The sequence below is a fragment of the Amphiura filiformis genome, chromosome 20, assembly GCF_039555335.1.
Source record: "Amphiura filiformis chromosome 20, Afil_fr2py, whole genome shotgun sequence".
NCBI lineage: Eukaryota > Metazoa > Echinodermata > Ophiuroidea > Amphilepidida > Amphiuridae > Amphiura > Amphiura filiformis.
In genome coordinates, this window is record NC_092647.1 from 55,371,614 (window position 1) to 55,396,593 (window position 24,980).

The following is a 24,980-nucleotide window of genomic DNA, read 5'->3' on the forward strand; positions in this document are numbered from 1 at the left end:
CAAGGGCACTAGAGCTCATATGTGGCACATGTATGGGCCCTAAGTTGAAAATTGCCTTTTGCCCATTTTGGCCCCAGATGTTTAATTAAGTCTAGGGGCCCCAGAGGCCCAAATGTTAAAACAAAGGGCCGGTCGTTTCTCAGCAAATAAAGGAGCTACAGGGTTCAGATTTGGTACACTAATAGGTCTTTAGCATTATATTGTTATATGTATATATGAGACCCCATGCGTCACATAATATGGGCCCCAGGGCCCCAAAAGCTAAAACATAGGACCGGTCGTTATTCAATAAAGAAAGCAGCTACAATGTCCAGCTTGAGTCTGCTGATAGCACTTGAGAATTATATTTCATACGCACATGAGCCCCATAAGTCAAATATTATGGGCCCTGGGCCCCAAATGTTAAAGCAAAGGCCCGGCCGTTTATCATCAAATAAAGCAACTTTAGAGCTCAGAGTTTGTACACAGATTACACCTGAGAATTATATTGTTATATGTACATATTCCCCATATGTCACACCATTGGCCCCAGGGCCCAAAACGCTAAAACATAGGGCCAGCCGTTACTCAGTAAATAAAGCAGCTACAGTGCCCAGCTTGAGTCTACTGATAGCAATTATACTTCAACATATGTACATGCATGAGCCTCATAAGTCAAATATTATGGGCCCCAGGGGCCCAAATGTTAAAAAAGGGCTGTCCGTTTATCATCAAATAAAGCAGCTTCAGGGCTCAGAGTTTGTACACAGATTGCACCTGAGAATTATATTGTTAATAACACCCATCCCATCCCACCCCATACACGTAGGACTAAAGAGATTCACAGACAATAGCGTAATTATAATACAGATAACATAAACGTTACGGCTGTTCCAGTTAAATTGCATACCCATTGGCTGCTCTATTTAATTTACATACTCCCTCTGGAATGGCCACAAAATAGGCTGTTCCATTTAATTTACATACTCCCTCTGAAATGGCTGTTCCATTTAATTTACATACTCCCTCTGGAATAGCTTTCCCTAATCAAATTGCATATTGTGAATTTCAATAGCGTATTATAATAATTATAGATGGTGATTGGAAATACTATGTGTGAAGCGTTAAGAGCTCTTGAACATAATTTTTTAGAAGTGGCTCTATACCTCAAAAAATAGATTTTTCTGATATTTTGTGCAATGATGCATGTTAGGGTGTTGACTACTTGTGTGACTTAAAAAAATTAAAAAATCGGCTCGTTGCCATGGAAACGGCCAAAACCCAGATTCTGTCATTTTGGGCCAAATTGGCAGTGAAATTAGTTTAAAAACATGTTATTTCAAGTGTTCGCTGCAACTAAGCCATATAATGCTGGTACATTACATTAAGTTCTTGTGAAAGGACATCTATTAATCTGATGATCAGCATATTTAGAGGTCAATAAGTTATTCTTAAGGGTACGTGCAGAGCCCATCTGTCAGGTGTATTTTCACTTTTTCATAAAATGTCATTTTAGCACCTAAAATATCATCATGAAAATCAACAACCCGGTGTTGCCAGGATTTTGTCCAATCTAGTGTGGGTAGTACAAGCTAGGTACTTTACATTTGAGTAAAAATCAGCTTGGGCAAATGTTACTTCTAAATACAGTGTTGCCAGAAAAACCGGTATTTTTGCAAATTGACATTTTGTCAAATTACGCCTTTTTGTCACAATTATGTGTAGTTTGACAAATATTTTCCTTCAAGATGAATCCAAACAACACTTTTTCGTCTTTGTAAATATCTACATACTGAAAATTCAAAATTAGTGTTGCCAGAATTCTTGATAAAACACCCAATATTAGCATTTTAGTGATTTTGTGTTGATGGTTTGGTTAGGAAATGCTTATTTCTAATTTTCATACATCGAATGTACATAGTATAGATTGTTATATGAATGTTTAAACACCTGAGCACAAAGTAAGTGTTGCCAGAATTCTTGATAAAACACCCAATATTAGTATTTTACTGATAGTATGATTTGTTGTTGATGGTTTTGTTGGGAAATGATTATTTCTAATTTCCATACATCGAATGTACATACGTGTAGTATAGATTGTTATATGAATGTTTAGCACCAAGTAAGTGTTGCCAGAATTCTTGATAAAACACCGAAAATCATAATGCCACGATCCAGTCCTCTCACGCTAAAGTTGACAACGTCAAAATTTGGTTTACTATCATCAATAGCTTGTCCTAAAAAGCGTTTTCAATTTTGAAAACCCCACAGTTCTAGTATTATCTAGTGCAAAGTTATAGTCAGGGTAATTATGGGTATTAATTGTGTTCTTTGTTTTCTATTGAATTTTGAACTGGTCACTCAAGCCTTACTGGACTGGATCAATAATAATCAAAAATATTGATATCAATTTCAGCAATAATTAAAACATATATATATTTTGTTATCAATAATAAACAAAAACATTATCATCAATATCAAAAATATTAACATCAATAACATCAATAATAACCAAAAATGTTAACATCAATATCAATAATAATCAAAAATATTAATATTAATATGATCAATAATAATCAAAAATATTAATATTAATATCAAAAATAATCAAAAATATAAATATCAATTTCAATAATAATCAAGAATATTAATATCAATATCAATAATAATCAAAAATATTAATATCAATACCAATAATAATGAGAAATATTAATATCAAAATCAATAATGATCAAATATATTAACAGCAATATCAATAATAATCAAAAATATTGATATCGATATCAATAATAATCAAAAATATGAATATGAATAATAATCAAAACTATTAATATCAATAATAATCACAAATATTAATATCAATATCAATAATAATCAAAAATATTAATATCAATTTCAGTAATAATTTAAAAAATATAAATATCGTTATCAATAATAAACAAAAATATCATCATTAATATCAAAAATAAACAAAAATATTAACATCAATAATATCAACAATAATCAAAAATATTAACATCAATATCAATAATTATCAAAAATATTAATATTAATATCAAAAATAATCGAAAATGTAAATATCAATTTAAATAATAATCAAGAATATTAATATCAATATCAATAATAATCAAAAATATTAATATCCATATCAATAATAATCAAAATATTAATATCCATATCAATAATAATCAAAATATTAATATCGATATCAATAATAATGAGAAATATTAATATCAAAATCAATACTGATCAAATATATTAACATCAATATCAATAATAATCAAAAATATTAATATCGATATCAATAATAATCAAAATATTAATATGAATAATAATCAAAATATAAATATCAATATCAATAATAATCAAAATATATATTATATCAATATCAATAATAATCAAAATATTAATATAAATATCAATTTTAAAATATTAAGATAGTTTTGATTATTGTTGATATTGATATTAATATTTTTGATTATTATTGATATTAATATTTTGCTTATTATTGATATTAATATTAATATTTTGCTTATTATTGATATTGATATAAATATTTGTGATTGTTATTGATTTTGATGTTAATATTTGTGATTATTATTGATATTGATATTGATAGTTTTGATTATTATTCATATTAATATCTTTAAATATTATTGATATTGATGTGAATATTTTTGATTATTAATATTATCAATATTGATAGTTTTATTGATATTAATATTTTTGAATATTATTGATATCGATGTTAATATTTTTGATTATTATTGATATTAATCCTAGAACTAGATCCATCCTTTGCGCTCATATTAGTGTAAAAATGTTTACCAGCACCTTACCTGGGGGGTAGGACCGGCTGTCAAAGATGAACATAGAGGGGGGGTGTTGGTGAGGGCCACCAATGGTTTCTACAGTAAAATAAATTATTTTCATTTCGCTCATGTAAAATTATTATAAGCTATTGACTTTTTACTGAAGTTAGTTTGAGGAGAAAATTCGGCCAAAATCGCATTTGTTGTAGAAATTTTAGCCGAAAATCAATTTTGCCAATATACTTTTGTACATAGCTGAAATTTTCCAAATTTGCATGGGCGCCCTCACATTATGACGTCATAGCGATATTATGAGAGGAATGTTTGTACTTATTGGTATCACTGGGGTAGAGGAGACCCATAGCTATACATTGATTCCAAATATAACGGTATATGACGTTTATAATTGAAAATTAGGGGGTTGCAACCCCCTTCGTAGTCCGTGTTACAAAATGACTCAGTAGTTCTCTACAGTTAATGTTAATATTTTTTATGATTGTTGATAATGATGTTAATATATTTGATATTATTATTAATATTATTGATGATAGTAAACCAAATTGATTTTAATACTTTTGATTATTATTTATATTGATATTAATATTTTTGATTAGATGTTAATAGGCCTACATTGATATTATTATTAATATTATTAATATTGATGATAGTAAAAAAAATTGCCGTTGGATCGTGGCACATATAAATATATATATATATATGATTTTGGGTGTTTTATCAAGAATTCTGGCAACACTTACTTTGTGCTCAGGTGTTTAAACATTCATATAACAATCTATACTATGTACATTCGATGTATGAAAATTAGAAATAAGCATTTCCTAACCAAACCATCAACACAAAATCACTAAAATGCTAATATTGGGTGTTTTATCAAGAATTCTGGCAACACTAATTTTGAATTTTCAGTATTTAGATATTTACAAAGACGGAAAAGTGTTGTTTGGATTCACCTTGAAGGAGAATAGTTGTCAAAATGCACACAATTTTGACAAAAAGGCGTAATTTAAAAAACATCAATTTGCAAAAATACCGATTTTTCTGGCAACACTGTATTTAGAAGTAACATTTGCCCAAGCTGATTTTTATCAAAATATAAAGTACCTAGCTTGTACTACCCACACTAGAATGGACAAAATCCTGGGAACACCGGGTTGTTGATTTTCATGATGATATTTTAGGTGCTAAAATGACATTTTATGAAAAAGTGAAAATACACCTGACATATGGGCTCTGCACGTACCCTTAAGAATAACTTATTGACCTCTAAATAAGCTGATCATCAGATGAATAGCTGTCCTTGTACAAGAACTTAATGTAATGTACCAGCATTATATGGCTTAGTTGCAGCGAACACTTGAAATAACATGTTTTTAACTAATTTCACTGCCAATTTGGCACAAAATGACAGAATTTGAGTTTTGGCCGTTTCCATGGCAACGAGCCAATTTTTGAATTTTTTTTAGTCACACAAGTAGTCAACACCCTAACATGCATCATTGCACAAAATATCAGAAAAATCTATTTTTTGAGGTATAGAGCCACTTCTAAAAAAATATGTTCAAGAGCTCTTAAGACTGTTCCATTTAAATTACATACCTTTGGCTGTTCCATTTAATTTACATACTCTCTCTGAAATGGTCCCAAAATAGCTGTTTCATTTAATTTACATACTCCCTCTGGAATGGCCACAAAATAGGCTGTTCCATTTAATTTACATACTCCCTCTGAAATGACTGTTCCATTTAATTTACATACTCCCTTTGGAATAGCTTTCCCCTAATCAAATTGCATATTGTGAATTTCAATAGCGTATTATAATAATTATATATGGTGATTGGAAATACTATGCGTGAAGCGTTAAGACTGTTCCATTTAAATTACATACCTTTGGCTGTTCCATTTAATTTACATACTCTCTCTGAAATGGTCCCAAAATAGCTGTTCCATTTGATTTACATACTTCCTCTGAAATGGCTGTTCCATTTAATTTACACACTCCATCTGGAATAGCTTTCCCTAATCAAATTGCGTATTGTGAATTTCAATCCATCAAATTGCATAGCTTCACTGTGAATTTGAGAGACTGACAACAGCAACCTAAGTCCTCAGCAAATAAGGACTGTAAGTTTGTGTAAACCGATAACATGCGGGTATAGCCGTATTTGTGTACAAATATATAGCCTTCTAGTTGTAATTGTTATCAATGATCGATGTGTAATCAGCTAAACCGAGTGAAATTGGTTAAGAATATGTATTTATGCCAAGATCTAGGCCTATATGTTCTGGGGTGAGTCCATAATTGTTTGACATATGGGTTCAAAAGAGAGATGAACACTCCGGCCTGTGAACATCCTATGACATTTTGTATATACCTTATCACCCAAATACTTAAGCTTGTCAGGATCATATGCATTTTGATTATACACTAAGGGCGCATTAATAAGGGCTCAGTGGCTATTTTTGTGAGACGCGTAAAAATGCATTGCGCGAATTCAATTAAATCTGTATGCAGATACCACTGAGCTATCCTCAACTTTCCAACAATAATTGTTTATATTCATTTTTCCAATTCTCATGATTAAAGTAAATATATGGGATACAATGTTGCACAAAATAATAGAGAACCAGGTACAATAACCGTTGAAAGGTGTAAAATATAACCCCCCTAATGTATTCCAATTGAGTAGAGAAACCTGGTAGAGAAGTGGGGGGGGGGGGGCACATTTGCAAATACCAAATCTTTGTGGATCGTGTTTATGATGTTCTCAAGTAAAGCAAAATATAACAACTAATTAATCCAAACATTTTAAACATTAAAACTGCAATTTACGTAGACATTGGTTCAATTTACAGCAATTTTGGTTTATAGTTGACATTTAGAAATTGGCACGGTTGTTTGATGTGACTATTTATTAATTTTGCCAACTAAACATTATTATCAATTCTAGACCTGAATGATACCAAAAACTGTCACACTAATAAACTGTATATATACACATAATATTTTGTAGCAACTTTTAACATAGTTTTTTTTTTTCTATATCAAATTAGTCATATTTTTCTGTTTTTGTCGTAATTTTAATTCTATAAACTGTGCATTTGTGCGCAAATTGAGGGCGCTATTTACATATATTTTAAATTTAAATTAGCCGAATAATGAGTTATACGGACTTATACCTTACATTTCAAGATAGCTTTTTTTGGAAATTCTCTTGTCATTTGTTAGTCTGTCTGCAGATGTTCTAATACAAATTCCTTGTAAAGATGCAAACAAGATTTTAGATAAATAGCGCCATCATTGTTCAACTTTTCTTTAAAATGACTCAGTTTTACATGCCATCAAACAACCGTGTTGAACAGTCAATCCATCGGATAGTTTTACCGATTTTAATCAGAGGCAAGTGTCGCAACGAAATATATTTTCAATTTGTTAATTAATTAAACATTTGCTATGTGTGATACTTTACACTTCGAACTAGATTTTATCAATAATTATTATATCAGACTGACAGTTTTTGTTTTAAAATAGCTGAGACTAAATTGAAATTGAAGAGGACTAAACACTGGGAATCGGATGCATACACAAACACGATATATAAATCTAATAGATTTTTGTTTTAAATCAAAATTCTTTCTTTTCAATGAAAATCAATTTTAATAAGTGACCTGCAAAAACCTGCCCCAGTTACCCCTGCATGCAAGAGTTCGCCTTTTTCTATATCAGCAGTAGGGTAGCTATTTTTTGCTCAAAATAATTTTTAATAATTTTTGCTTCTTATATATATCATTGTGTACTGCGTGATATTTATTTCTGCTTCGAAGATGTAACTGAATAAATTAGCAAAAGATGCATCATTTCCAAATATGTGACCCGGCAGCACAAATGAGCCGTAATTTCCCTAAATTGTATTCTGAGTTACGGTGTAAAATGTGTACGAAGGTCGTATTCATCGGTAACTTAAGCTGGCCCGACATCTGTCTGATTTTGATAGGCAAAAACTAATCAATAATCCTATTGTTGAAGTGGATAATAAGCTTCTACCTTAGATGGCTATAGAACTTTTAATAGCTCTGGTCTTTGTTTGCTTTTGCTAAATCCTGTTCAAGTGGTGGGTTACCAGGCATTGTATTTTGTACAGGTATGCATAACCAACAATTAACAATGAGAGAACTTTCTTAAACCTCGTTGACTTGGGGATGATTTGAAATGACCGCCAATTATGACTGTTTGATACTTATTGCCAGCAATGTGGAAAAAGAGACACATGTAAAAACGTAAAAAGCTATAATTTTGTTGAAGGAGCAAAGTTTAACAAACCATAACCCCGCTTCTGGATATCGTTTGAAGTCAAATGATATACCATTTTAAAGTTTATGATGTTTATTTTTTAAACACGAAATAAAACAAAATTGACCGGGGGAGGAATTTACGGCTCATTCGCCGTGGACGGTCACATATACAGTTATTTCAAGAGATATATGGTACGAGTGTTATGATAATATGTTGTCCATTGTTTTGGGCCAAAATAATTTACTGAGTGGGAATTTTTGGGCGATAGGCAAGTTGAATTTACTGGGAGGGCAAACAATTTTAGTATGGGCAAATGCCCACCCAGTTTCCTGTTATTTACCTCCCTGCAGTGGGTGCAGCTCCCTGTAGTTTAGTACCGCAGTTGACTAGATAATAATCAATGCTTAACGAAATATATCATATTGAAAAATAAATCATTACTTTATTATTTATTATCATTTACATATAGTAATAATACACATTTTTCTATGAAAAGTTTCCGTAGTATTTTCATAAATAGCATTTTATAAACGCAATGAGTAAAGGTTGTTTGTTTTCTCTTTTTCTCGCATATCTGCTCGGTTATATAAGGCCATCTTAATCAAATCCTGTGTCTCAAAGCTTGTGAGAAATTAAAAACATAATGCGGAATGCGGTGTTTTTTACTGTATTTTGTTTTATATTTTAATTTTTTTTATGTGTCAGTACAGGATTTCGGACAAGCATTTTGTGCAAAAATATCCAATGTTGCAAATATTGGAATAGCCGACAAAAAAGTCACTGCTACAAACTACTATTCTTCTATTTTATTATTTTTGTGTCCAAAGTTTGCAAAAAAAATCGAAAACTTGAAATTAAATACGAATTTTGAGTTTTATTTTCACCTTTTTGTTAAAAACAATAAACATGATAAAAAGAGATAAAAAAAATGAAATTCTTGATTTTCAAAGAGGACTACGCGCACGATTTTACTAACGCTCGCGGCAGCTTTGAGACACGGGATTTAATTAAGATGGCCTAATGGGTAATAATAAAACGAACGTTTAGAAACTGCGGGGCAAACCGCAGTTATAAATAAAAAGTAGGTACAGATTCAGGTGAAAGAGAGCGTGTACGCTTCTCGCCCAAAAAGTGGCGATGACGAACTGATAAGACCGGGATGGAGCTTACGTGGCCGGAGCCTGGCCGAGGACAACACTACATTCTAAGGCTAGCTTGTCCAAAAATAAGGTTGGCTATAGTCCGAAAGTTAGGGTTAGATTTAAGGTTAGGTGTAAGATTAGTGTACTAGCGAGCTTTCGGACTATATTGACCCTTAGGAATGTAGACCCTTGACAGTGGTGTACATTTCTTTTTTTAACATGGGGGGGGTTTGTAAGTGGAAATATTTCTTTCAATATACCGTAGTGAATCCAGCACCTTTTGGCGACAGAATAAGTTTATGGCACAAATGCGCGCGAAAATATTTAAGCTAAAATGGTGAAAAATGATGCACAAGTGGCACTTTCAGGCTAAAATGACCAAATATGAGGTTAATTTAGTCAAAAAAAACCCCACATACCGGTGTCAACATTAGGGGATGATTGTATAGATCACCCTTCCTTGACAAATACGGGGGCGGTCAAATCGTATTTGGTATAAATTATTTCTAAATCAACTTTTACTCACTGAACGTGTACAATATTAATATATAACTATCATTTGGTTTGTACATCATGCATATTTGCTTTTTATTTGAAAGTAAAATTCTTAACAATCTTACAAAACCTAGCTGTCCAACTATTTCACCACTGGGCAGTAAGCATAATTGAATTCTCAGGAAGGCAATTCTTATTAATAATGGATGGATTATTTTGGACAATACACAAATTGATTGGTCTCTCGCTCGGAGTTTTGACTAGTTTGAAACTCATAGCGACAAATCAAGCTTGTGTATTTGTACTTCATCCATCCAATGTTGATTGTTCAAACATGATGCAGCAAAATGACTCTTTGATATTTCTGAAATTGTGATTCGGGTACAAACTTAAAGGCCCTGATCAGGGAAGGGTAAGATTTCAGAATGGCGTTCCAAATATCGCTTTATGTCCCTCCCCTTTGCCGGCCCCGTTGGCTTCAAAAACTGCTTCCCCACCCCAATATAACCCTCCCCGGGGAGCGACATCAAACAAATATTGGAACGCCATTGCCATTCGGAAATCTTGTCCTCTCCGGATCAAATAGTGACTGGACTGACAAATCGCGATCTCTTACACATTTACCGACAGTTGGCACGAATCACATTCACACAGCCTAACGCCGAAATACGCATGTATACATCCACACCCGCACAAATACGCACCCTCCTCCCTCACGCACACCCTATGTTGCATTACGCTACGAGTACCTGAAAATTACGACATGTTTTAAGGCCCAAAAGTCATCTGTTTGTTGGTGTATTTTTATGCCAATGCCTCACAAAATCGGTTATAGTTATACATTGTATATCGAAAGGTCAACGCCGGAACGTTAGAGCGGGTAGTACTAGTAGTACTAGCATTTACCAGCCCCAGGGCCGTGACACTCGTATTCAAACCCTGTATAAAAAGTGAAGTCACTTTACGGCAGTATAATTGACACATCGGCAGTTTGAGTGACAGTTGCTAGGATTTTTCAGTACACCTAGTAACGTCCTGGTAACGCTCAGGCACATTAGCCTAAAATTTACGCACGTTCGCACAACAACGTTGTGCGTACTTATGCCACAGTGGAACAGACTTATCCCATATTCAATTGACAAGTTCGTATATGATTGACAGTTGCTGGGCATTTTCAGTACACCAAATTTATCCAAGATGGCGGACGTCGAGTGCTAATTTGACGTACTCTTTCCAGCAAAAACACAGCTGATTTAGCCAAAGTCAACATGGGGTCATCGGTTATAATATTTTCCTAGCATATTGAGCTAACTTCTCAGCTAATGGCTACTTGGTTTTTCAAAATATGATAGTAATGAAAAAAAAAACCCAAATGTTCGTCGGTTTTCGCAATTTAATTTTTTTGAAACGATGACGTAAACATGCATCATCTCTTCCACAGGTGATACACTCCTACACGTACAGGGGTACAGCTATGCCATCACATGCATGATCGCGCATTGGCTGTGTGACTGACTTCATTTGCGCAAACAAGTGGCTTATCCTATAGTATATTAGTACTCGAGAATCCTTGCCAGCCCGTTCACGATGTTAATAAAGGACTTGCGTTTTGAAGTCCGTCAATTTGGCTATGCTCTCGGAGAGCGACATCAGTGCGTGCTCACGGTGTGATAATGTGATTAGTATTCAATCCCGCACGTTGACACAAAGAAGAGCGTGCCTACACGTGATCAAAGGTGGTACATCTGTACACGCCGAAGCAAAGTACTGACGTCACCCTCTCGAGGAAGCGAAAAAGTCCTCGTCATACACGTAATCGTGATTGTTGTCATTTTTTTAAAGTCCTCACGTAATAACAATACATACGTAACGTACCCCAACCCACATGCATACAAACCCTGTCATACGTAATTACAAGTTACAAGTATAGAAATCGCCATTGCGTAAACATTATATTACAATGATTATCAATTATCAGTACATGTATAGGATGTCTTTCGTCCTTATCATACATAAATTAAGTATAAAAATATTATTTTTGTTAAATATACATCTCACCATACTATTATCTAAAAAGAACAAATCCCCATTATTCTCATCGAATTTTGAATTGCCACGATCAAAATTATGAAATCGCCTTTCATTGAATAAATAGTAGTAACTTGAATAGCAGCATTATGTTTCATTGCTCTTATCTTTGGTTTTCAAATTTTCTAAAATTCAGATTTGGGCAATTTGGTTAGTGTCATAGAAATGCTATAGCAGATCCTGCTAATGGTTAAGCCGAAAGCCGTGTATCTAATAAAGAAAAAATAAGATATCTCGGAATAGATTCATCAGGATGCAGGATTGTGACATAAAATAAATTCTGTAGACATATCCAACATTTCTACTCACTTGGAGACAGAGAATATTCACAAATTTACTTGGAGACAGTTTCGTCACCCAGGTCGGGTCATTATAAAGAAGACCGATGGATCTGCGCGCACATTGTCACAGTAAAGCCCTTTTCATCCCGATCAGGGGCAAAAATAGTGTGCACATCATCTCTCTTAAAAACAAAACCGGTATATAGGCCTATATTGCATGATGCAACTGCAATTTTTTCGTCTCTGCCCCCGAAATTTTATTTTGCCCCCCCCCCCGACCAAGAAAGCTGGCTATACGCTTCTGGATGAAACACATTGTCACCGAGGAAGAGGATAAAACAACCTGAAGCGCTGGTGCAATGTGGCTACCCTAAGTGGTCTATTGAGGAGGCGAAACAACAAATGCAAAACAAACAACCTATTAAAAAAGGCAAGTGCAGATCAATGTAAAGAAATGGTTGTCATTCTTAATGTGCAAGAAGTATCTGAAAGATTACAAAGCGCTTTCAAAAAATATGGAATCAGCACGGCTATGTGAAGCAAGACGGTAAACTCATGTAGTACCGGGGTAACAGTGGTTAGACTCTGGACCAGTAATCCAACGACCGGGGTTCAATCCCCGCTGAGTCCTGATTTTTTCTCTCTCAAAATTTTCATATGTCAGTTTGCTCGAGCCCCAAACACGTCATTTAAATCATATTTTCTCGGGCTTGCATCGGGTTTTTTTTTCCTCGATCTTTGCATATATTAATTTGTGTCTCACATTGTCTTACGCCCTGGGTGAAGTATATAGGACGCCTCCTTCTTCATTATTGTCAGTGAGTAGAAATTTTGGATTTGTCATAACTAAGAACTTACAAAATAAGACATTTAACATGAATCTGTAATATCCCTACTTTAAATAGACCTAAAGTAGAGAAATTAGTTACACGTATTTGAATTAGAGAATACGGGTATTGTTTTTAGCCGCTCTCGTGCATTATATCGTCTCATATAACACGGGCGACGTCATTATTTTCGCCTCGTTGTTTTACGCCAATGAAATATGAGACGATAGATGCACGACAGCGGCTAAAAACTGTGACACCTTTATCCGTTTATTCTCTAATTTATGTGCTTGCTGCATGGGTACGTAGTTTTTAGCTGAGTTTCCACCAGGCCAAGTCTTCCCCCGAGTCTTCCCCTCGGAGGCGATCCAGTATTGAGCAATATTTGCGCATATAGCACAATATTTTTTCTTATCTTGTAATTTCGCAAAATATTTTTTCCATTCAATATGAATGACATTATTGCTTCAAATTAGAAAATGATGATTGATTTGGGATTTCCATCAATCTAGGTATTCATAAACACCAGTCTCATATCCTTGATTCACGAAAGCAGCATGGTGTACAACCGCCGATTCCGTATGCCGATTTGACGCCGGCGGTAAAGTCGCCGAATTCGAGTCTGAAGTTTGTAGAATTCGGTCACTATAAATATTTGAATTATTTGGTAATGGCAAAGTACTGCTGTATTGTTTAGACGATACATCAGTGTTTGTGGTTGGATTTTGTTCTTTATCTGACAACGAATCTAATTGGTCGGTTGAGTCTGTTTTCTGTGCCAATAACCAATTAGAATCTGTCATAGATAGCCGTCTACCACCCAAGTTAGTTGGGCTTCTACTTTTGGATTTGTCTGGAGTTGCATAAATTGGCACTAGTGGTTGCTGAGTTTCGATGGTTGCGTCAACCTTTCTTGACGTATCTTCGCTGCTGGACGGAGCGGCATGAGTAGAAATATATGGACGTGCTGCAGACAAGAAAAAAATACAAAATATATTGGTTAAATTATAAGTAATATAACAATTTGACATATTTTATCAGATGAATTCGCGCTAGCAGTCTCGACGTTGAGGAGACAAACTTAAAGAATCGCAATATGGAATATATTTAATGCAATTGTTAGCTTCTTGACATCATTATATGATCAATGTGTTAATATTAAGAAATGCACAGCAGTAAAAATGGAAAAATATAGCTCCTGTCGTTCCACTCGCCTTAAACTGTGAGGTGGGGTTTCCGCAAGGGTCGATTATAGGACCATTTCTACTTATTTTGTATGGTGAAGGGGATGTTTTACATTAATTCTATATCAGTTATGATTGTTCTAAGAGATTATGTGATGGTGGGTAAGTGTTCGAATCCCAGGTCCGGCTCTTTGTGTCCTTGAGCAAGGCACTTCACTCTACTTGCTTAGTGCTTCGGAGGGCACTTTAAGCTGTCGGTCCCGTGTACATGCATATATTTTCTCACATTAATGTAGTGTGCACGTTAAAGAACGTCACAGGCTATTCGAAAAGAGCAGGGGATCATCCCGGTACTGTTGACTGTACTTCAAAAATACACTCATTAACTCTAGGTGCCAGAGTTCTCCTCGCCTGGTTACAAATGTAGCGTTGAGGAGTATCAAAGCAGAAGCAGAAGCAGAAGCAGAAGTGCGTGAATGAGTGCGTTGGGCGAGCGCTGCATCCAATCTTTCGGTAAGTGAGTACATGTGAACGTTTGCGTATTCGAAGCTATTCGATAGCATGTGAATGTTAAGGTTTCAATCATGTTTTACAAAATTCTGTTATTTGTGTCGGGATCAGCAGTGTGGTCTCAAATGTATTGCTCAGTAAGCCGATAATAAATAAAATTTAATTGTTTTCAATCAAGTTTGGCCTACTGTTCTGAACAATGAACCCCAAATTATCTGGCGTATATGCCTATGTGCTGAGGTGAGTCAGGTGACTGCTCTAATATATAAATTCAGTAAAACATGATAAAAGAACCTAACTTAAGAACTTATATATAGGAAAATCAGTAACTCTTCTAACTTGAACTTACAAGGCTATATTAAACCGTTACAAGTGATTCATATCTTGAGATTCTGATGAGAAAGGTGAAATATAGGAATGGAATAGTAAACAAAACAAAAATGATCTTAGAAATGAATATTGTTAATTGGGAACAGACACAAAACTACAACAAGAACAAATACACGAAGACAAGAGAACGAGTAGAGAACGAGTAAAAAAGACGGAAAGTATGGATAAAAGAGAGAGAAAAAACAATTCATACGATTGACATCGGAAGAGATGGGCGGAGGTTAATGTGTTTGTGTGACATACAAGCAAGTTCACATGCTTGCCATGGAGATATAACAGAATGGTAGCCACTTAGTTTTAAGATGGTAGCCACCCCGGGGTAGCCACTTTAGCCATTTAGTTTAAGATGATAGCCCGGGATGGTAGCCACTTACGTTTAAAATGGTAGCCACTTAGTTTGAGACCATGCATTAGTGACAATGTTAATGGGGTACTACACCCCTCGATAAATTTGTGTCTATTTTTGCATTTTTCTCAAAAACTAATAACACAGTGGTAACAAAAGTTACGTATATATTATAGGGGCAAGGAATCCCATTACTACACTGGAATTTCAGTGACCCAAGACAAGCGGTTTGTTATTTATGATAAGAAATAAGGTACCGCTAGGGTGTACCTCATTTCCTATCATATTATACTGAACCGCTTGTCTTGAGTCACTGAAATTTCAGTGTAGTAATTGGATTCCTTGCCCCAATAATAAACATAAGTTTTGTACCAGTTTGTTATTAATTTTTGAGAAAAATGCAAAAATTGTCACAAATTTACCACAGGGGTGTAGTACCCCTTAAAGGATTAGAGTTGAAAGAACGGGTACGGGACGAGTTTTAAAACAGCATTTCACCCGCGTTTATAGCAAAAATACCACCTTAATAACGACGTAAAAATGAACTTATTATAATATTGAAGGACAAACTGAAACTGCCCGGCTAAACTGTTGCCCATTATTAAAATTTAATATAATCATGCAATTCAAGAATAAACTAGAGCCGCTGTGGCTCTCGAGCCACATATATCGTAGGTTTTTTCTGTGATGGCTGTTGTAACTCTGGATGGGGGCGGGGATGAGGTGGGGTTGGGGCTTGGTTGTTAGGATGTTGGTGGTTACTTGTGCCTAATGCCCTACCAAAGGCTGATATCCTTCCCAAAACCTTTCCTATTGCACCACCAACTGCAATTAATTAGGTGTGTTTAGACGGTAGCCCACTTACAAGCAAGCCGGCAATTAAATTATGCCAGGGAAGTGAGACTAGGCTGCAAGGGAGTGTGTGTCCACACGGGACTTACTTGTAAGCCAACATGGTCTATAATGAGCCAACTCAAAAGTAAGAGTGACCTTCACTGGTAAATTATGCCATGATTATGCACAATCAGAATAGAATTGGGTCATCAAGGTCATGCTTACATGCGAGTTTACAAGCAAGTCTAGTTCACACTGGCCTTACATTCGAATGTACTTCGCTACCCCGGGGGGGCACTTCAATATGAAATGGATATAGGTGTAGGGCTGGCACTTTCGCAGTAAGGGCCATTCGGTGAGAGCAAAATGTAAACAATATGGGGTCATTGGGTGAGAACATGACTTTTGGAACCTTTGGGTGAGAGCCGAAACAGTGTCAAAAAAACCTCAAAAATCAAATTTTTAGTTCAAAAAGGCTTCAAATTTCTTTGTTTTGTCAAATAATAGGTAACAAAATCAGTCATAAATGAAAATTGCTGTTCAAATTGAAAAATAAGGGTCTTTGGGTGACAGATCAAATGGAAAAATAAGGGGCCTTCGGGTGACAGAACATGTGTTCGTAAAAAATATGGGGTTTTTGGGTAGAGCGACGCTGAAAAAGGGGGTCTTAACAGCCCTACATACGCGTTACCTCCAAAGTGGGAGTGCCCCCCGGGCTCGCTACATGTAAGATATCTTACATGTAAAATCGTCACTTATAACTTGCATGTAGCTACATGCGAGTGCGTTTAGACGGGCACTACATGCAAGTTTACATTTGAATGTAGTTACAAGCGACTTTACAAGCGATCGTCTGAACAAGCATAGATGGGCAGTCGAGTGCCACAATAGCTTTGTTATTATATGGTTTACTTGGGGGCCAGAAACCAATCACTCCAGTGATGACCTATTATTAACTTGTTGCTTGTTTATAAATACCATTTTTTTGTGGCTATATGCCCAAACCTGAGATATTTTCCCCAATATTCAGAACTTATGACTCTTATGAGTTCGTTCTGTCAATAAGAACTAGCGATCTTGATTGTACTTATCATTTCCCCATTTCATTCTGATCAATAGGCCTACTGCTGAAAATTCTGATCAATTGACAATTTTAGAATGATTCCCTCAATTCATACTACATGTTCCATTGGCATTCATCAGTTCAAACTTGGTTCAGAAGCTTACCTTTTCCACCAACACAACTCAAAATACACATCACGAATAGCAAAAATTACAAACACAAATCACCCAACAAATCTGTCCAAATCCATCAAAATATTATCCAGTTCGGATGTGAAGACATATTCACATTGTTGCAATACCTCTTTATTTCAAACATCAACTTACATCATAAAACTGGTTTCAAAAAGACTTTTGACTGTTTGATACAATCAAGATAATTGCACTATGATCATTTTGTTCAGATATCTCCCCTTTCGCACTGAAACAATACCATAATATGTTTTGACAGAGAAAGTCACTGACCTGGTCAAGTTCATATTCATATATACCACAGTCCCTATAATCTGTGGGTATGTACAGTGACACCATCTCCGTAAAGGCTATCGTTCAGCAGCATAATACCAACTAGAAGGCTATATATTTGTACACAAATACGGCTATACCCGCATGTTATCGGTTTATACAAACTTACAGTCCTTATTTGCTGAGGACTTAGGTTGCTGTTGTCAGTCTCTCAAATTCACAGTGAAGCTATGCAATTTGATGGATTGAAATTCACAATACGCAATTTGATTAGGGGAAAGCTATTCCAGAGGGAGTGTGTAAATTAAATGGAACAGCCATTTCAGAGGAGGTATGTAAATCAAATGGAACAGCTATTTTGGGACCATTTCAGAGAGAGTATGTAAATTAAATGGAACAGCCTAAGGTATGTAATTTAAATGGAACAGTCTTAACGCTTCACACATAGTATTTCCAATCACCATATATAATTATTATAATACGCTATTGAAATTCACAATATGCAATTTGATCAGGGAAAGCTATTCCAAAGGGAGTATGTAAATTAAATGGAACAGCCATTTCAGAGGGAGTATGTAAATTAAATGGAACAGTCTATTTTGTGGCCATTCCAGAGGGAGTATGTAAATTAAATGGAACAGCTATTTTGGGACCATTTCAGAGAGAGTATGTAAATTAAATGGATCAGCCAAAGGTATGTAATTTAAATGGTACAGTCTTAACGCTTCACACATAGTATTTCCAATCACCATCTATAATTATTATAATACGCTATTGAAATTCACAATATGCAATTTGATTTAGGGAAAGCTATTCCAGAGGGAGTATGTAAATTAAATGGAACAGCCATTTCAGAGGGAGTATGTAAATTAAATGGAACAGCCTATTTTGTGGCCATTCCAGAGGGAGTATGTAAATTAAATAGAACAGCCAATGGGTATGTAATTTAACTGGAACAGCCGTAACATTTATGTTATCTATATTATAATTACACTATTGTCTGTGAATCTGTTTAGTCCTACGTGTATGGGGTGGGATGGGATGGGTGTTATTAACAATATAATCTGTGTACAAACTCTGAGCCCTGAAGCTGCTTTATTTGATGATAAACGGACGGCCCTTTTTTAACAGTTGGGGCCCTGGGGCCCATAATATTTGACTTATGAGGCTCATGTACATATGTTGAAGTATAATTCTCAAGTGCTATCAGTAGACTCAAGCTGGGCACTGCAGCTGCTTTATTTACTGAGTAACGGCTGGCCCTATGTTTTAGCGTTTTGGGCCCTGGGGCCAATGGTGTGTCATGCGGGGGTCATCAATTCTCAGGTGTAATCTGTGTACAAACTCTGAGCTCTAAAGTTGCTTTATTTGATGAAAAACGGCCGGGCCTTTGCTTTACCATTTGGGGCCCAGGGCCCATAATATTTGACTTATGGGGCTCATGTGCGTATGTTGAAATATAATTCTCAAGTGCTATCAGCAGACTCAAGCTGGACATTGTAGCTGCTTTCTTTATTGAATAACGACCGGCCCTATGTTTTAGCTTTTGGGGCCCTGGGGCCCATATTATGTGACGCATGGGGTCTCATATATACATATAACAATATAATGCTAAAGACCTATTAGTGTACCAAATCTGAACCCTGTAGCTCCTTTATTTGCTGAGAAACGACCGGCCCTTTGTTTTAACATTTGGGCCTCTGGGGCCCTAGACTTAATTAAACATCTGGGCCAGAATAGGCAAAAGGCAATTTTCAACTTAGGGCCCATACATGTGCCACATATGAGCTCTAGTGCCCTTGTAGTTTTATAACTAGCCTTGTCAATCTGTTGCCCCTTATTTTAACATTTGGGGCCCTGGGGCCCATAATATATAACATGTGGGGCTTATTTATACTTGTATATATAGAGTACCACTGGATCTATCACTGAACCAACTCAGGGCCCTGAGGCTGCTTCATTTAATGAGAAACAGCATGCTTTGTATTTTTACATTTGGGCCCCTGGGGCCCGTGACCTTTGACCTCTGGGGCCAAGATGGGCAAATTATAAATATACGGGGTAGGGCCCATAAATGTACCACATATGGGCCTTGGGGCCCTTGTAGTTTTAGCGCTATCCCTGTCAATCTGTTGCCCCTTATTTTAACAGTTGGGGCCCTGGGGCCCATAATATATGACATGTGGGGCTCATGTATACTTGTATATATAGAGTACCCCTGGGGCTATCATTGTACCAACTCAGGGCCCTGAGGCTGCTTCATTTGATGAGAAACGGCATGCTTTGTATTTTTTACATTTGGGCCCCTGGGGCCCGTGACCTTTGACCTCTGGGGCCAAGATGGGCAAAGGATAAATCTACGGGGTAGGGCCCATAAGTGTGCCACATATGGGCCCTGTGGCCCTTGTAGTTTTAGCGCTAGCCTTGACAGAATGATGTGTTTGATGGAGGAAAAGGAGAAGGAGAAGGAGAAGAAACCATAGAATGGCAATATACCCGTTCATGCTTCGCATGCGGGTATAATCATTGCTCAAATTTGACCTCATCTTTTGGAATATGAGTTTTTGTACCTAGCACATTCAAAGGTCATTCAATTATTGTACAGAAATATTGGGCAAAAGAACTGGTGCGATGGGGATTGATGTTAGTGTTACTACTGAATATTAAACAGACTCTCCCAATGGTCACCCATTCTTACAGGGACTTCTCCTCTAAGGTTTACTATCTCCCGGGTACTATACCCTGATGAGGCAAGCAAATAGTTAGTGACATATTCCTCAAGTACTAGTAATATCTGTCTTTAAAGCTCTTAAACAAACGTTTTGTAATGAGTCAATGGGGTAAGCCTACAGTACCACACGCTTACAACAACTGGGCACTTTACTCGAGGTATAAATACCCAGTTTACTCGAGTTAAATACCCCTCTCTCGCAATATACAGCTAGTGTGAAAGTACCTTCGCATACTTACAACTGAACACCCCTTAGCTAGTGTGAACACCACTCCCTTCATTACAAAACAGCCACACCAATCCTGCCACTAATATAACAGCTCCTTTAAAACAAACGTCCCATATTTAAATACGCACAATTAAGAATAACACAAACAGCACCCACTCACCTTACAGCAGCTATCACACAAGTCATCTACAAAACTTTCTGAGTTCAAAGTAACTAAATTATTTGGTTACAACTTCCTACAACCTTGAACTTGGTTCAAGTCCATTCAATCAATATCACATTACTTACTGCACTTACAACTCCTAAAATCCCTACTGGTATTTCACTTCTGGTAAACACCTTTCACTACTCCCTAGGGATCATTGTGCATTCACAACCTTATCAATCCATATGTTAATACTCTCTCCATTAATCTCCATCAACTGAAAACAAACAATTTGGCCAAGTTCAACTAAACAAACTTACCAATTCCCACTGCAAATTCCAATTAATATTAACCCTTGAAACTCCACAAAAACCAGTCCAAACATTCATTAACACCACATTCATTAAATCATCAACTCCTCCCAAAACACATTTTTCTACCCTGTCACGCTCCACTACACAAATCGCAATTGAAAAAACAATTCAATATCCATTAATTACTACACCACAATTTATCGAAACCTAATACCATATACCCAAGCACTCACACTATTTCACTGAAAATGAAGTAAGCTCGTGGCCACGTACAAATTCAAGTATCGTAGGAGGATAGCCTCCCTACGATAAATAAGGGCGATGCTGGAGCAAATCACACATTATGGCTTTAAATCAAATTAAAGATCATAATGACTTCATATTTTGTCATAAAAGTAATGATTATTTTGTAATTTTAAAAAGAAAGTAATTTCCATGTTGCCTTTTTTTCAATTCTTCATTTTCCCTTCTTGTGTGTGTGGAATTGTCTTTAGCATTCTGCTTACCTTTCCTAGGCGGTCGTGTGTCGCCCGAAGCTTTCTCCTTCTGCTTTTTAGCCATGAATTGTTTAAACTGTTTATCAAATTGATACCTACAAATAATAACAAATAAAATAAATGTTTAATCTCTGTAACATAATTGGTTTCTGTCTACAAGCAGTATTAAATTAATGGTGAGCTTACCCATCAATGGGCTATATTCCAGAAAGTAATGGCACCCCTAAACATTTTTTCCCAGACCAAAATTTTATCCAAAAAAATGGGAATTCCCATTTTTACAATAAAATGATTAAAAAATTGGGAATTCCCAGTGTCCCTAAAGAAGACAGACACAATTTTGCCAACATTTTTGGGTATTCCCAAGCCTAAAATAAAAAGGTGTCCTTTTCTTGGGAAAGCCCATGTCTTCTTCAGGGTTGTGAAAATAATGACCATTTTTTTTTGGGGGGGGGACCCCAGAGCAAAAAATGGTGAAAAGATTTGGAAATACCATGTCTTCTTTAAGGGGGGGTGCCAACATCATAAGGGACCGTTCACAAACACTTGTAAGGGGGGGGGGGCTGATGCAAAATGTCAAAATGACAAAAAAAAAATTCAGGGCCCCTTTTGGACCTAAAACTATTTTCAGCCCCCCCCCCCCTTTGGCCATGAAAAATGTACGTCAACCCCATAGAAAATAGCGTAAACTCATGTTCTACGAGAAAAATCAAGGTCATTTTTGTGAACGGTCCCTAAACGTAATATTGTCTGGTGATAAAATAGCGAAATAATCGCATCACTGTTCTGTTCAGAGCCGATGAACTTCAAACTTGGTAAGGTGATAGAGTATGGTGACCTCAGTTGCTCTATAGTTTTATGTTGTATTATCTGTATACATCTGATGAGATTACAGCACATTTTACTGAAATTCTACTCAATGAATTCTAACCCCCAAACCAATCGCTTGGCATGGAGAGAGTAATTGACAGCGTTGTGGGCACCTTTAGGCCTACACAACGGATATTTTTTTGTTTATACCTTTATTCTCGAATGCAAAAGTATCGTAAGTTTGGAAAAAAGGAAACTTACCAAGGATCCTTGGCTTTCTGTGCCTTGCGTATAAAATAAATAATGGTTATGATAAATGTCAGTACAAATATACCGACCACCGTAGAGCCCACTCCTATTCCTATTGCAATGGCTACATTCCTGGAAAGACAAAGAAAGAAGTACATGGTGATGGATTGAAAAAGGTCATGGATTTATAGCGTAATCATTGCGCTTTACAAAGTCGTTGATCACTATGGCCTAAGACACACATTATAAACCAGTATGCATCATTCAGGGACACAGCTCTATACATGAGCAGAACCCTAATAAGCCTACATATATACAATAACCATTGCAGCCAGGATCAGGACCCCGATTATCGTAATGGTAGACAGGGGCCAGGCGAACGCCCCCTCCCCATCCCAAAATGCCCCCAAAAAAAGTCCCCTTTTTTGACCCAAAAAGTCCCATTTGACTTTTTCGTCAAAAAAAGTCCAAATTTGAGAAAAAAATCCACTTTTTCAAAATCTGCCCCCAGTCCAAAAAGGTCAAAATTTTGAAAAAAAGGGCCCACTTTTTCAAAATCACCCTCCTCCTCCAAAAAAACAAAAATGCTGGTTAAGAGCCTGACAGGGACGATTAGCAGTAAGTTGACTTTCCCTTCTCCCCATTTCAAGTAGTGTGCCCCCATGAAAAGTGAGTAGGCTTGAAATTCTATACAGGACAAATGTCTTATTGATACTTGTCTTGTTGCAGCTCGTGGAGCTGATCTGGTTGCGACAGTTAATTGTGGCATTAACTTGCGAGTTTTTGGCTGTGTTTATTTATATACATATTTTCATTGCAACTGATGACAGCCAATTTTATGTTTATCTTTGAACTTTTTTGTAAATTAATGTGGAGGCGCAGATTTGATAGTTTGTGTTAGAATGGTCATTTGTATTACAAAAAAGGCGTCTCTGAACATTTATAGCTGTAAAATGGCGAATTCTAGTATTATATGCTAGCTATATATTGTTACTTAGTGGTAAGTTTGTGTACAACTTGCAGAATATATAGGACGACTGTATACAATAATGGTTAATATTCGCGGCAAGCATGGATTCATCACCAGTGACCTGCAAAACCCATTCATCTGGTGATAATATTGGTAAATAAGTTAAGTTAACAAGAGATAACTTAGAACTATATATAACGTGACAAAATTGGAATCGGCGGGTTGCATAATGGCACGTCCCGGGGGGGTCACTCCCATTGTGGCCTGTACACCATCCGCGATAATCAACTTTTGAAAAGCACCCTAAACAAGGATTTAACCCTTGGCTAAAACGACACCCTAAACAGGGATTTCATTCCTAACATCAAATTTCATACCCTAAATTTCATTTCCGCGTAGGGTAGGTGCAGGTAATATGGGACAGCAGGTAATATGGGACACCTGTTTTCATTTTAACAAAAAGTAGCTTAGAGAAGGTACACACTTTAAGTTGATTTGTTAAGTGTTTAAAGACATCAATTGTGCTTCTAGAAATGCAGTTTTGGAGTCTGTGTATCAAACTCTTGGAAATCAATGCCAAAAATAGTGAAATTGCCCATAAATTTACGTCGTTTTTTTGGCCTGATATAAAATCAATGACGCCACATTTTATGATTGTGTATCCAAATACTCTGGTACTGATGGTGCATTTGTCACTTTTTATGATCTTTAGGTGATGGGTTAAGCTTATCAGCAGGTAAAATTCCACTGAAAAGTGGCACTTTCCTTTTATAAATGATTATTTTCTCTGATTTTCAACTGAATGGGTGTAGGTAATATGGGACACATATAGGAAATTGTGTGCATTGTCAATGCGAAAAGCAAAACTATTTAGAAAATTGAATTTTCTTGTTGAAATTTGCATTTAACATTCAAAATCATGTAACAAAAATGTTTTTAGAACAAAAGAGTGATTTTCTGAACATTTTGATTTTCACCATAGAGATAACACAGTGTCCCATATTACCTGCACATGCAGGTAATATGGGACACTTGACGATGACGTCATTTTGACGTCATAGCGTCCAAACAAACATAAAGACAAGATAACATTGCCTGTTTTATTAATCTTAAAGGACAGGTTGTTCATCATAGCAATCTCTTTTGGGCATATCTTCTATAGTTTTTATGCACATAAGCTAAACGTCCTTAATGGTCCCATATTACCTGCAGGTAGGCCCTACCCTATTTAGAAATTGCAACTTTGCTACCCTTTTTTTCCCAATTTTTCATGTTTTTGACACCCTAAACGCGATACGCGCGTATCGT

The 24,980-nt window shown here is 36.0% G+C and overlaps 1 protein-coding gene across 2 annotated transcripts in view; it reads right to left on the minus strand.

Moving 5' to 3' along the window:
* Positions 1 to 8,520: 8,520 nt before the first annotated feature.
* The window catches only part of LOC140142044 (uncharacterized), a 38,384-nt gene continuing 21,924 nt past the window's right edge, over positions 8,521 to 24,980 (minus strand). The window contains exons 4-7 of one of the 2 annotated variants that reach the window (XM_072163968.1): positions 22,715 to 22,834; positions 21,653 to 21,738; positions 14,980 to 15,022; positions 13,768 to 13,903 (exon numbers count right to left, since the gene is read on the minus strand). In XM_072163968.1, coding sequence (XP_072020069.1) covers positions 14,997 to 15,022; positions 21,653 to 21,738; positions 22,715 to 22,834 — 232 coding nt within the window. In that variant the 3' untranslated portion in view covers positions 13,768 to 13,903; positions 14,980 to 14,996. Of the gene's footprint in view, positions 13,904 to 14,979; positions 15,023 to 21,652; positions 21,739 to 22,714; positions 22,835 to 24,980 lie in introns of both variants that reach the window. The other variant, XM_072163967.1, reaches the window with a different exon arrangement.